Consider the following 15,277-nt stretch of genomic DNA (forward strand, 5'->3'; position numbering starts at 1 on the left):
CCTTGTCAGACACTTTAGTTCTGCAGATACATAAATATTTTTGGCAACATAAAGACATCCTGTTTGTTTTTAAACTAAGCACTCAGAGAGTCCATGATGGAAACTACTTTTATGCTTACCTTTGTGCATGACATCCAACTAAATGACTAGATGAATCCACCAAATTATTTACCTGCTTTCCTGGAATTATAAATGAAATAATTAGAAAAGAAAAACACTCCCAAGAGAAAGGGTACATTACTCTGAATGAAAATGGAACAAGCCAAGTATCACACGCATCATGAGAAAAATTTTAAACGACAACTAATGTACAAACGAAGTACTCTCACCTGCTGGGCTTAAAAAGCAACTTCTAATTATTACTTTTTTTTTTTTTTTTAAAGATTTTATTGATTTATTTGACAGACAGAGATCACAGAGAAGCAGGCAGAGAGAGAGGAGGAAGCAGGCTCCCCGCTGAGCAGAGAGCCCGACGCGGGGCTGGATCCCAGGACCCTGGGATCATGACCTGAGCTGAAGGCAGAGGCTTTAACCCACTGAGCCACCCAGCCGCCCCTCTAATTATTACTTTTTAAGATTTTATTTATTTGAGAGAGAGAGAGAGAGAGATAGCACAAGCAGGGGGAGCAGGAGAGGGAGAAGCAGGCTCCCCACTTCTTAGGTCCAGAAAGCTAAAGAAAGTAATATATTATGCCTATTTTGAAATCGTGCCCATTTGATCGTCATGTCTGCATGCCTACGTCAGGAAAAGCACCAGCTCTGGAGTTTTAATAGCCGTATTTTAATTTCTAGGGACTTAAGAATTTCTGTGGGAGAGCAGCAAGATAACCAAGCTGGCACAGGTAAGATTGTGAAGGACCTTGTGCATCATGCAAAAAGTTTCAGAGAGCGCCCTTAAGACTTTTAAATAGGGAAGAGACAAAACAGACTTGTGCTTTAGAAAGTCACTCTGGCAGTAGTGTAGAAGACGGATGGATGAGAGAAGAAAGAAAACTGCCACCTGAAATCCTCCTCAGGCAGCTGCAAATACTCCAGGTAACAGACAAAGGCCTTGGAGACAGCCATGGGCACTCACACAGATAGGAAGGGTCAAGGAGGACTGAATGAGAACATTAACCGAGGGGGAGAAAAGCAGGCTGAGGAGGTCTTTGAGGAAGAAGTGGGACTGAGATGTGTAGAATTTGAAGGTCCGGAGTAGGGCAGAGTCACGAAGGCAGGCGTGCAGTAACTCAGTGGTGGGTCCAGAAGCCACCACTACGTCGACTGCCAGAGGGAGGTAAGGTCAGAGCAGAAAACCTCCAGAGCCACTGGGGATCTCAGCTTAAACAGTTTTAGTGGAAACATGAGAGAAGACAATAACGTGGATGAAGAAAGAATGGCAGACAGGAGAAGGCAGGGGTGGAGGGCTGGCAGGTGAGACAAACCCCAGGAACCGCAGAGACAGAAGGATCCAAACAAAAGGATCCAAACAAGACAGATGCAGGCTCCAGAGAAGAGAGAAGACGCAGGCAGACCGGAGAAGACGCAGGCGCTGACCGGAAAGGAGAGCACGGGTCCTGTGAGAGAGACAGGAACAGGAGGAAGCCGAACAAGGACACACCCGGTGGGAGCGATGTGAGAAAACGGAGCTCACTACTTACTGCTCCGGTGGGAGAGAAGATCACTGGCCCAGAGTGAGGAGCAGGGGGACTGCGTAGGTAGGAGAAGAGCTGCGGGAGTTCGGAAGAGTTCGAAGGGGGAAAGGGAAAGATAGACAGGAAGATGCCAGAAATGACTGCTAAGCAGCAGTGAGAGTGAGGCAGTTTTAAGTGGTAGTGAAGAGCCTTGCTTCCAAAGCAATCTGAGAGGCCAAGGTACAAAGGCAGAGGGTGATGTTTGGACAGATCCGGGGCTGGAAGGCACTTTCTACTGAAGAATGTGCAGCTGAAGGTGTTTCAGAGTCCTGGGAAGGGCGGGTGAGGTGGCGGGCTGTGGGTCTAGCCTGGTCGGGGAAGGAAGGGAACCCAGGACGGAGGTTCAGGGCAAAGAGGAGCCTTCAATGGCTGAAGAGTCACTGTACGGGAATCCAGAGTGTTCAGAGATAGGTTACCCGCCTTTACAACCACACAGGGCTAGTAAGAAGGGAAGTATTTAAAGGTGAAGCTATAGGAGAGGTTAGGTGACATGAAGATCAAGATTCAGAAATGGAAAGTGTCCAAGAGTGCTGAGGGCTAGGGGAGTGGGTAGGTTGACGACGTGGGCATTTTGTCACCCACGAAGATGGAGAAGTCGGAGGCAGAGTCTGATGCAACCTCTCAATGAAGATCTGCTATTTCATACGTAGTGTCTTTTGTAGAACAGAAACCTTTAATTCTGGAGCAGTCATGCCTTTTTTTAATTTTAATTTTTATTTTTTAAGATTTTATTTATTTATCTGACAGAAAAGATCACAAGTAGGCAGAGAGGCAGAGAGAGAGGGGGAAGCAGGCTCCCTACCAAGCAGAGAGCCTGATGCAGGGCTCAATCCCAGGATTCTGGGATCATGACCTGAGCTGAAGGCAGAGGCTTTATCCCACTGAGCCACCCAGGCACCCCTGGAGCAGTCATGCTCTTAACTTTTTCCACATGTAATTATGTATCTTTTTCATTTTTTTTTTAAAAGGAATCCTTTTATCCTTGTGTCCCCAAGACATTATCTTACATTTCTTTTACTGTTTAACTGTATTGCTTTATATTTTTATGTCTTTAATTATCTTGGAGTTCACCTTTGTGTATGGTATGAGGAAGGTATCTGATTTTTTCCTTATAAATATATAATAGCTAATAAATTTATTAAACAATCCTTCCCGTCCTCTGTGACTTCTGATGCTATATCCACCACATTCAAGTTCTCATAAGTACATGGTCTCTGAATTCTTTTTTGTTCCATTTGCCTTTTAGCTTAGATTACTTAAAAAAAAAAAAAGGAAAAAACAAAGCAAAGAAAAAGCTTGAAGCAAAGGTTAGAAATCACCTGTTAGGAACAAAACAGGCATTCAGAAAAATACTGTGGTGCTGCCGGAAACAAATGAGTATACGGACATTAATGAACTTAAAAATGTACCTGTACAAGGCTTGTTCTTTAGTCCCTGAGTCTTCTGTGATTTTGGAGGGATGGGGATTTGAGGGATACTTCTACTGCATACAGGTGCTGCCAAAGGCATATGAAGGAGCTAGAAGAGAAGCAGCCATGAGTGATAGATCCTATGTTTGAAAAGCATCACTGCACCATTTTCAGTTCAGAGATCCTACCTGCTGAGGAGGAGCAGAAAAGGTATTTCCATTCTGTCCAACCACCGATACAGGGATCATTCCCACCATTCCTTGGAGTACCGGTTGGACAGGAGAAGCAATTATGATGGCAGATCCTTAAAAAAAAATTCTCAATAAGATTCTCTCTCAAACAAAAGACTCCAAATAAAGTAACTACTAATTTATTTAAATACATTCCTAATATTATAATTATAAAATTATAATCCCCTCACCTTAGGATCTACTGTCCTTAGGAACAAGAGCAAGGCTAACAAATTAAGAAAAAGTTAATCTGAGTATTAAAGTAATCTTACTATATTTGGTCAAGGTAAACAGTCTAAGCATTAGACGTCACAGTCAGGGGCCCACCGTTGTATGTTGATTCTTCTAGATACAATAGTGAAACTGATTAGAAATGTGATGGTGACAGTTTCAAGTTTGAATCGTACCACAAAATTAGGGTCTCAACTGAATGTTAACGGCCCAAGACCTGCTCAGAATGCTAATCTGTCACCTCAGTGGTACTGGTCAAAAAGGGTCCAGAGAAATTTACCAAGAATCAAAACCAAGAGGGGAAATGACAATGCTTATCTGGTCCTTAGAAGTCAACACTACAGTCCGTGGCTCTCCTAGTTTATCCTTGTCCCCTACATCAAACTCTTCGTTATATTCATTACTTGCTCCCGTCGGGTGCTCACTTTCAGGAACACGCACTTAAGTCTCTCAACCACACCTACACTTGACAACTTCCACCCTTCACCCCAACCCCGACTTCTTTTCTCTGAGCTTCGCTGAAGTCCCAGTCTCTACTCATTCTGACCCTTCTTTTATGTCATTTTAAGCAGCACTCCAAACAGACCCATCAGGCTTCCTAATTGTGTGCATTTGTTCAGGTTTTGACTGAACTAATTAGGGAGAGAAAAGAGGGGGCATAATCACAAATTCCAGTCTTTTCTCACACTATCCATCCACGATTTAACTCCTCCTTGTCAATAAATGCACACCCAAGAGAAATTACACCCCATTCCAGAGAAATGAACTTCAATGTGTTCTTAAAGTTACCTTGTGAAAAGCTGGGTGACACAGTCTGGTTGACAGCGAACACACTGTTGGACCTCGGGGGCGTCTGTAACTGGGGCAGGGGAAGCGGAGCAGTCACAGGGGCAGAATTTCCAGGCAACACCACTACATTAGACTGACTTACAGTTGTTCCTAAGGCTGTTGGATCAGTGACACAGGTAGCTATGAGAATGTTATTTGAATTGCCAAACGTCGTGCTCGTAGCCGGCATCAACTGTATGTACCCGCTGTCCTTGGACACACACGGTGTGATGTTGGACGAAAAGGCAATGCTGCTTTCATTCTGAGCGCCGTTTCCGGCAGAGTCCTCAGGCTTGAGAGCCAAAAGGCTCTGCTCCACTGGCGCGGAATCCGCTAGTCTTTCAGCAGACGGGACAGTGCCTGCAGTTTCTTCCGAAGACAAGCATTTAACTAGCTCCACGTTTTTGGCAGGAGACTTGGCAGGAGAGGACAGGATGATCGTCGGCAAGTTCTCCCCGCTGATACTAGAAACAGCACTGTTCAGTTCCGTATCTGAGGAAACAAATGGGTCGTCACTAATGATAATTTTGAGAGAGACGATATTTGATGCATCTATGTCTGCTGAATTGTCCCCAGCAGGTTTGTCACTAGTATTCTGGGACTCAGGGTGAGAAACTCCCACTGAAGAACACAGAGGTTCTGAGGGCAGAGACTGCTTCCCTTCCACAGCATTACCTTCTGGAGCAATGAGTGCAACCTCCCCACAGTTCCCACCGTCGCCTAAAGTGAGAAAAATACTATCTCCATCTTCTTTTAAAGATGAACGCTCCTGGGACTGGACAGCGACTTTCTCAGACTTGGAGGGCTGAGTTTCACATTTTTCTGTATGATTTAACTCAGGGGCCGATGACTCCTCAGATGGCTGTTTAACTGAAGACACTGAATCTTCAAGACGAATGTCTAACTGCTCGGATACCTTTAAACCGGAACTTTCAGCGGACACAGGTAGGATTTTACTCTGAAGTGAAGAGCTGTCTTGGCAGTCTGCATGTTGTGCCACACCGGGCAAGCTGCCGTGGATCTCAGTTTTATTCTGGTGCATTTCTCTAGGGTCTGGTGACTTAGAACCAGGGAGATGAGTTTTAAGTCTTGCTGTGTTGTTAGAGTTTTCACAAAACTGACTTGTTTTACATGTCTTTCCAGTTAATGGGATATTTTGGGATAAAAGCTGAGAACTCTTCCCAGAGAGCATTAAGTTTTCAGAGTGAGTCTCAGCGCCGAGGGAAACGAACGACGTCACTGGCAGAGCGGACGCGTCAGGCTGCGAGGGAGGCTCACGCGGGGCATCCGACAGCAGGACATTCTTCCCGACCTCCATCGCCACGGCGGCGTCAGTGGGCAGCGGATGGGCGTAGAATTCGGCACAGCGCTGATTACATTCAGCATCCGCATTTACTCTTTGGTTAAAGTCATTCAAATGAGGCACAGACTCAAAGGTAATATCAAGGTTACACTTGTGTCCATTAGGTCCGACCGTCCTAAATGCCTTCTTCTGGACGCTGGAGCCCGCCTGTGGGAAGTGCTCCTGGGCTTCCGGGCGAAGCTCCGCATGGCCACTGCTCTTCAGAGAGGCAGAGGGGTCTTCGCTTTGGTAGGATGCGCAAAATGGGGGCGGTCCAGACTGATCACCTGCAAAACAGAAGGATGGCAGAAATGGTGAGCATGTCCCGTTTACTCCTGTTTTGACAAGAAAGTAATTCATCTTTCATAGCTTGGTAAGCAGAAGTCGGAAAAGCCGCATCTCACAATTTCCGAGTATCAAAAAACTTACAGGTACCTTCATTTTTTAATTTTTTTAAACTTACTGATGTCTTCTTAAACAAGGGCCAAACTGCTTTCAAACCTCTTAGAAAACAAATGATGCAAAGAAGGAAAAAGTATATAGGTTTAAGAACATGTAATGCTTATTAGTAGGTAAAAAACTGGCCCCACATGTAGTTTTTTTTTTTTAAATAGCTGACTTTTCAACTTGTACCATGTCTATTGACCTTACTTTATCTGATATATTCTTCAAGGTGAAATGGGCCAAGCACATTTTGTATGATCAACATTTGATATTATCGCGTCCTATTTGCAATCTTCAACACCCACTTACTAAAAATCATCAACCACATGATTAGTGGTGGGATATAAAGATGAATGACCTAGTCTCTGCCTTTGGGGAGATCAGTCTAGTAAGGGAAGCAGACACAGAGAGATGATAAAACATGTAAAAACCGTAATAGTACAGGAGCGAAAGGTACCTCTTTGTGCCTAACCGATGTGACTGTTATAAAGGTGCTATTATAAGAGGAGATCTTGAAAAAGAAAAGATCTGTGATCACTGGAATAAGAAAGGACGTTTAAGGAAGTAACATAGCACTGACATGCTGTGTCATAGAGCATCACAGTGTAGGACAGAGAAATTAACAATAACTATGAAAAACAGAGGAAAAAAGTCTGGAAAAATGTCTGTCACCTATGATTCTGTCAATGTGACAATCGTAATCCTACTGTGGAGAGATGGGGAGAAATTACATCCAGGCTACAGTCAGTTTCAGTGAAGTGGTAAGACTTCAAGAGAATGAGATTTTGAGTTTCATTCTGTGCGCAGTAAAGTACTTAAGTGCAGCACGATCTTCCACGCAAAGTAACGCTGTCATCCAGTTTAAGAATTAGAGGACTGGGCTGCAGTGTAGGCAGAGAATTCAAAATGGGAATGTAATCTGAGGTATTTGTGAAACTTGGAAGCCATCAGGTTTGCTTGGCAGGTGGAGGCATTTAAGAAGACAGAGCAGAAAAGATTATTTTGACACAACTTGTTAACAGAACTGATGAAGGTGATACTAAAAAGGCACAGAGTTCGGCACGTGTGAGATACAAGGACAATGGTATCTTTTAGAAAAAGAGATGGAGGGTTTAGTGTTGGGAAGGGACATGAAGCGAGGTTTTCATCCTGCTGGCAGTGTTCTGTTTTTTGATTTGGGAGATGATTATACAGGGTATTTGTTTGGCTATAATTCAGTGAGATACACATATCTTTATTGTGCACTTCTCTATAAGTGTTATGTTTTACAAAATTAAAATAATTGTAATGGAGGTAAGATGGTCCCATTCACTGCCTTCCCTCAGTCAATAAGTAGTTACTGTGGGTCATTTATGTGCCCCATTGGTATTCCACTGCTACCTCACTGGTCCTGGAGGCAGAAATGTAAAAAACTGACTCAGGAGACACGTCGGAATAAGACTGAAAATCTGATCAAATCCATACTGCAAGACGATCACTACAGTGTTTCCTTGACATGAGTGACAGGGATACTGAGCAGTCAGCTGAACTTGCTCACCAGCTGAGTACTAACACTGCACACTAACTGTACAAAGAAGGGATCTGAATTTATGCCACCAAAAAATGTTTAGGGGCTCCTGGGTGGCTCAGTGGGTTAAGCCGCTGACTTCGGCTCAGGTCATGATCTCAGGGTCCTGGGATCGAGCCCCGCATCGGATTCTCTGCTCAGCAGGGAGCCTGCTTCCCCCCACTCTCTCTGCCTGCCTCTCTGCCTACTTGTGATCTCTGTCTGTCAAATAAATAAATAAAATCTTTAAAAAAAAATTATGTTTAATGTTTTAGATTTCTGTCAAACTGAACCACACTATTAATACTAAATTGTGGATATCAAGAACCTATCACATCACTGAAGAATGAGTACTAAAATTCACCCTTATTCAAATTGCTCAAAGGCTTGGAATTTTTTCTTTAATGAAAAGAAAAAACTTAAAACAACACAAAACAAAAAACAGTGGTACTTGGGTGGCTCAGTTGGTTAAGTGTCTGCCTTCAGCTCAGGCCATGATTCCGGAGTCCCAGGATGGAGCGCCACATCGGGCTCCCTGCTCAGCGGGGAGTCTGCTCCTCCCTCTCCCTCTCCCCCTGCTCATGCTCTCATTCTTTCATGCTCTCAAATAAATAAAATCTTAAAAAAAACAAAAAAAAACCCAAAAAACCCCCAAACTTTATGTGGCAATTTGAACAACTTCCAAAATAAACAGTATTTTCTGCCTTTGAAATTTTGAGACTGATATTAGGATTTAGATAGAAAATATTAACAAAACCACATTCTTACCAGATTGTTCTGTATCAAAAGAACCTTTAACTGCTAGATTAGTTTCATCTGCTAAGACTACACTGGGATTGGTTTCCAGATGCTGACTGGAAATGCCTTGTGATATATTTTTATTATTCTTTGATTTACCTGTTAAAAAGGGAACAGGGAAAAAAAATTAGTTAAATGATCAGAATAAAAATAAGCATCGGTTAATGCAGCCTGATGGTGATTAAGCAAATGTTAAACTTTATGTTAAAATTATGGTCTTCTGGATGTTTTTAACATGTTGGCTTGTATATCATTGGCAAAAACAAAGATTTTTCCAACTGACCAGAGGTTCTTAAACTTCAGCCTATAGGAGAATCATCTGGAGAATCCATGAACTTGCCCTTTTAACATGTTCTCAGATGATGTTATATGCTGGTTTGGAGACTACACTTAGAGAACCACTGCACAAGATCATAAAATTGAGGGCAATGCCAATCTCTTGTATCCCTTTAGTATTATCCAATTGTGTTTAGTGTAATGTATGTGTAGTAGTTGACCTCAACCTATTTCTGTTGACTGGCAATAATGCCCACAAAAAATACAAAATGTTCTCCATTTTTTACAGCTAAAGTTTATGGAAAAAATAACTCCCACCCCACTTTCATAGCCGTGTGTTTGCTTTGATGAAAATAGGACTTTTTTTCAGATGCTCTGGGAACGTTGCTTTAGTCTGGTTAAGGGACCAAAGAAACTGGAACTTTTTTCTTCTAACTGCCCTGGGATGGTCTCCTTACCATAGTCAAAGAGGTCGAAGAGTGCTTGAAACGCTGGATCGGACTCTGTTTGTTCCAGGATATCCTGTATTGCTTCCTCAGACATATGGATTTCACTCTGACAAAAAAAAGAGTGGTCCTGACTGAATTAGTATGTAGTGTAACACCGGCAAAATACCTAGAGGGCATATGACAGCTTTCATTTTTTATGAATTACTTCCTGCCATGAAAATTTCTTCTGATTTTAAAACTAGGGTCCTTTGAAACAAATAAAAACAACACTAAAAAGTAGAAAGTGAATGTTCCCTAATTCTACTTCCTAGAGTTAACTGCTTTGGTGGATATATTCCCCCAAATTAAAAGAAAATGAACATAGGAACTATAATTATGTGTGTATGTATAACTTCAGTACAGTCGCACTACAAATTGTTTTTTAAACTTGACATTCAGCACTAAGTTTACGGTGTGCAGTGTGATACCGTGACCTACATATGCTAAGAAATGACGACCACAATCAGTTTAGTTAACACCCATCATCTCATGCAGCTACAAAAACAAGAAATTTTTTTTATTTCCTTGTGAGAACTCTTAGGACCTACTCTCTTAACAATTTTCAAATATACCATACAGCGGTGTTAACTAGTCATCATGCTGTACATTACAGCCCACTACTTATTTAACTTTTAGCTAGAAGTCTCTGTTTTTGACCACCTTCATCCAATATCCCCATCCTTCAATGTTCTATCTCTGGTAACTACAAACCTGGCTTATTTTCCTATCAGCTTGGGTGACCTCTACATAAAGCTCGCCCCTGTTATCTATCTGCTTTGGTCTTTTAATCTTTAAATATTTTGCTCATTTATTTGTCAGAGAGAGAGAGCAAGAGAGCGGCGAGCGTGCGCTCAAGGGGGCACAAGCAGGGGGAGTAACAGGCAAGGGGAGAAGCCAGACACAAGGCTCAATCCTAGGACCCTGGGAATGACCTGAGCCGAAGGCAGATGCTTCACCAACTGAGGTATCTGGGTGCCCCTAGTCTGTTCACATTTAAAAATGGCACATCAAAAGCTACCTGCAAACTCTTTGCCAATGGAGGGAGCTTGTCAATTACCATCTACACAGCAGAATTATCTTGCAGGACCATCTGTATTTTTAGTTTTTTTTCTTTTGATCAAGTGACATTTTGCTGGGCGAGTGTTTGTGGAGACAGTGTAAAACGCGGACAAGATTTAGAGGTTAACTACAACTTCCTCAATTTTGCACCCTATTTCCTGCTTGCAGCTGTCTCTACATTTGCTTTCAGAGCTACTGGTACTGAGCCTTATTCTTGTGGGCTTTTAAAATTGCCCTATACTGTCTCTTTTAATAGTAGGGTACAACACTAAATGTCTAATCCACTATCTATTTAAAAGAAATGAACCCCTCTGTAACAGGCTTTTTGTTTGCTAACTATGCCACTTTTAATCAGTTCCCAATGTTGGACATTAGATAATACCACAGTGAAAATCTTTATCCAGGGATGTTATTTTTTTTGTGGTAAATTCTTACTCATGCCAATTACTGAATCCACTGATAAAGAGTCAAAGGATATACATATTTAAAATTTTGAGAACTGTTACCAAGTAGTCTTCCATAGACATTGCTAAGAATTCCTGTTCTGTGTAACAATGTGCAAGCTCTTACCAATAATGGGTAATACCAATTTTTAAGCATCATCATCCTATTAAATAAAAATAATCTGTTCTCTTAATTCGTATTTATTACTGAGCTGAATATATCTCCATGTTTACTGGACATTTCAACTTTTTTGGGAAGTCAATATGATTCAAACAGAATGAAAGTGAACATGTTCTAAAACCACCAGGCAGGGACGCCTGGGTGGCTCAGCTGATTGAGTATCTGACTCCTGATCTTGAGGTTGTGGGATTAAGCCCTCCCAGGCTCTGCACTGAGCATGGAGCCAGCTTGGGATTCTCTCTTTCCTTCTGCTCCCCTACCCTGACTGGCTTACACACTCTCTCTCTCTCTCTCTCAAAAACAAACAAAACAGGGGCACCTGGGTGACTCAGTTGTTAAGCATCTGACTTCAGCTCATGTCATGATTCCAGGGTCCTGGCATCGAGCCCTGTGTCTGGCTCCCTGCTCAGCAGGAAGCCTGCTTTTCCCTCTCCCACTCCCCCTGCCTGTATTCCCTTTCTTGCTGTCAAATAAATAAGATCTTAAAAACAACAGAACAAAACCAAAACCAGCCCCCCTGCCAAAACCAACAAAAAACTTCCCAAAACAAACAAAAAACCCTAGTGTGCAACCAAAGGGTAAAGGGTGCGCCCTACCCAAGGGCAGTCCGTAAAAATGTGCTGAAATTTCTCAACTTTACCAGCTATCAGGGTAAAACACAACCACCACCTGTGTTTCCTGTAAAAGTTGGGGTAAACAGATTTATGGATACTTCACACAAGAATGACATAGATTCTGAGCAAAAGCCTGGAGTAGTATGCCAGTAATGTAGCTCAGTAAAAATGTTTAATCCATTTCCATCAATTTTACATGAAGATAAAGTTAAAAAAAAAATACAAAAAAGAAAGATGGAATAAAAAGCAGAAGTAGTAAATCTTTTCAGCTAAAACATTAGATTTCACAGAAGTTACAGTACTTTCTAGCTAGGGTCTTCATTTACTCTTATTCTAATTGTTGCGAGATTCAAAATTCTCAGTTTTCGTTATTTATAAAACATCCCACAGTGCTGTATTCTTCAAGACTGGCAAGGCATACATTTGAATCCCATGAGACAGAAAACTCATAGAAGCAAAGAGTTAAAGTGGAACTTTCATGACGTGATAAAAACTTGGGAGTTTTTATAAAAATGCCCATAAAATGAGAAGAAAAAGTTGTTTGAAGTTAAAGAGCCAGTTCATTTTGATTATAGGAGCCGTCTAGGAGCCTAAACAACTATTTCTATATCCAGGAAGCTGAAAATTTACAGTAATGTAAATAATTTTGGGAACATAATATTACCAAATTATGAAATGGTGGACACAGTCTTATAAAAGTTAATGTTGGGCGCCTGAGTGGCTCAGTCATTAGGCGTCTGCCTCCGGCTCAGGTCCTGATCCCAGGGTCCTGGATGGACTCCTGCATCGGGCTCTCTGCTCAGTGGGAAGCCTGTCTCTTCCTCTCTCACTTCCTCTGCTTGTGTTCCCTCTCTCACTGTCTGTCAAATAAATAAAATCTTAAAAAAAAAAAGTTAATGTTGACAAAATGTACTTTTCTATTAAGTCACTTTATTCTCAACTTTAAAGATTAGGATCAAAAGAACCCTGAAATGAATGTTCCAAAGCTAAATGCACATCAATCTTCTAAATATTTTTAAAACTCAAGGTATAACTTACATAAATAAAATGCACACATCTTAAGTCCACAGCAATTTTTTTTTTAAAGATTTTATTTATTTATTTGACAGAGATCACAATTAGGCGGGGCGGGATTGGGGGGAGCAGGCTCCCCACTGAGCAGAGAGCCCAATGCAGGCCTTGATCCCAAGACCCTGGCATCATGACCTGAGCCCAAGGCAGAGGCTTAACCCACTGAGCCCCCCAGGCGCCCCAAGTCCATAGCAATTTTAAGGACTGTGTAACCACAGTGTGAAGTGGGGCAACTGGCTGTCTCAGTTGGTGGAAGTGTGCTACTCTTGATTTTGGGGTTGAGTTCGAGCCCTTTGGTGGCTGTAGAGATTACTTAAAAATAAAATCTTAAAAAAAAAAAAAAAAAAAAAGTAAAACATTTCTATCGCCCAAGAAAATCACACATCCAAAAAAAGAAGAAAAAAAAAAATCACACATCTACACACACCATCCCTACCCCCCTTTTTAGAGAATTCATCCTTCGGCAAATTACTACCCTCACCTCACTCAGTCAACAATTTCTGATTTCTATCAGCATAAATTTGTGTTGCCTGTTTTATATATAATGTTATAAATGGAGGCACACTATATAAACACATTCTTTTTTAGTCTATCTTTGATCAACATATGTTCGAGGTTCAACCGCATTGTTATGTGTATTAGTTGCTTGGTTCTTTGCATTGTTCACCAGTACTCTGCGACTGCCAGAATCTGTTTATTCCTTTTTTGTTGATGGATATCCGGATTTAGTGTTTGTCTATTAGGAACAATGCTGTTACAAATATTCTTGTAGCTGTCTTTCTTATAAACATATGTGAACATATTTATTTCTTTTGGGTAAAATCCCAATAATTGCCAGATCGTAAGGAAAGTGTACAGGTGTACACATAACTTTGTTAACTATCAGTTTTCAGAACAGGTGTACCATTTCAGAAGTTCCTATCAGCAATTTTTCAGGGTTCCAGTTGTTTCATATCCTTGTCAACATCTGATATTGTCAGATCGTTAACTTTCAGCCACTGCAGTGAATGTGAAACAGTATCTCACTGTATTCTTAGCTTTCAATTCCCAAATGACAAATAACATTTTTTCATGGGCTTGGTGGTCATTCCTCTATCTTCTTTTGTCTGGTCCAGTCTTTTACCCTTTTATTAGAATGGGTGGCTTAGCTTTTTACTATTGATTTGTGGGAGCTCTTTCTGTACTTTGGGTAAAAATTTTTGTATTAGGAGTATTTTCTCCAAGTTGTTGTTGGTTTGACTTTTAATTTTTTGTTAATGATGATTTTAACAAGCAAGTATTTTAAGTTTTAAGGAAGCTTTTTTTTTTTTTTTTTAAAAACAGTGATTTGTGTAACTTAAGAACTCTTACCTACTCCAAGGTCACAAAGACTTGTAAATACTTTTAAAATTCCACCTCACCTATTTATACAACTGGCTTACTACTTCTCAATGAATCTGATGTTTTTACTCCTCAGTGGGGCAATTTCTTTTGCTGTTCTTTTAAAAAGTTATTTAAATCTGAATTTTTAACTTTTCCCAAATGTGAAATACTAGAAAGCAAAAGCAGAGGGTTGTGTCTTCTCTTTTCTATAATTTCTCATAGTATTTAACACAGTGCTTTGATTATGGAAGTATCTGATGTTTGTGGAGAAAATATAAACAAGCAATTAAAGACTGTAAAAATTCAGAATAAGGTATATTCATCTGTTAAACATTAAGACAGGAGAAGTTTTTAAAAAGAAGTACTGGTAGATATTTTAAAGTCGCTTTAAAAAGTTTGTCATATTTTGTTAAATTTACTGAACTGAAATTCACTATGGGAAAAGGTAGCAAAAAAAATTTTTTTTAAGTATTCTGAAGGAATAGACCAAAAACCAAAAAATTAAAATAATAATAAAAAAAAAATTCAGTGGTTTTACCTAGAATTCACCTGAAAGCAAATCTGCTACAGTGAATTCACCTGGTGGGCATGGCAACAAGAATGGGTCACACCGTCCAAGAGTCCAAGTCAAAGGATGTGTCGCCATCACAAACTCGGCTGTTCTTGAGGAAGGTTGTGTGCACACGAACAAATCTTTTTTTTTTTTTTTTAAACACATGAACAAATATTAAAGATAAATTGTGAAATTCTTCCTTTACCAGCTGATGCTCTTCCATCTTCACTATCCCTGAGTAGCAACAGTGACTGTGGTCCCATCTTCCTTCTCTTGGCAGTAAACGTCACACAATTTATTCATTTAGTTAGTAACCTTTCTTTTTTAAAGTGTCTTGTTCATTTTACTTGGATTCATTATATATCTTTAACATTTAATTTCATCGTTTCCTCACATTATTATACAGTCTGTAGCAATGTAAAAGAAATGCAATTTATACTTATGTTGTACCGTATTGTTGCTAGCTGCCCACAAACATATCCCCCGCTCATGTTGTATGGCTAGAGTAAAGTGTTTTACTGGTATATAGAAGAATTAGTGATAGTAGATGGGTTAGAGATGTCTTATAATTTTTACCATTTAAATATATAATTTATAATGATTATTGGAGAATAATACATTTTCAAGAACAGATTACATTTGTATTTGGATAATGAAGGAAATCTCTATCTAAAATTATTATCTTAAATAATCTCATACATCTGTTGGCAATTTCTTTTTTTTTGGTTA

At 40.5% G+C, this 15,277-nt stretch overlaps 1 protein-coding gene across 9 annotated transcripts in view; it reads right to left on the minus strand.

Moving 5' to 3' along the window:
- The window catches only part of LOC116599439 (protein NPAT), a 68,015-nt gene that overhangs the window by 19,745 nt on the left and 32,993 nt on the right, over positions 1 to 15,277 (minus strand). For 8 of the 9 annotated variants that reach the window (XR_004289376.1, XR_004289374.1, XR_004289375.1 and 5 more), the window contains exons 11-16: positions 9,236 to 9,332; positions 8,472 to 8,600; positions 4,333 to 6,000; positions 3,271 to 3,386; positions 3,083 to 3,191; positions 120 to 180 (exon numbers count right to left, since the gene is read on the minus strand). Coding sequence is in view for 4 of the 9 variants with exons in the window: in XM_032359272.1 (XP_032215163.1) it covers positions 120 to 180; positions 3,083 to 3,191; positions 3,271 to 3,386; positions 4,333 to 6,000; positions 8,472 to 8,600; positions 9,236 to 9,332 (2,180 nt within the window). In the remaining 5 variants the exon portion in view is untranslated. The remainder of the gene's footprint in view (positions 1 to 119; positions 181 to 3,082; positions 3,192 to 3,270; positions 3,387 to 4,332; positions 6,001 to 8,471; positions 8,601 to 9,235; positions 9,333 to 15,277) is intronic. The other variant, XM_032359274.1, reaches the window with a different exon arrangement.

Source organism: Mustela erminea, chromosome 9 (assembly GCF_009829155.1).
Source record: "Mustela erminea isolate mMusErm1 chromosome 9, mMusErm1.Pri, whole genome shotgun sequence".
In the NCBI taxonomy this organism is placed as follows: Eukaryota; Metazoa; Chordata; class Mammalia; order Carnivora; family Mustelidae; genus Mustela; species Mustela erminea.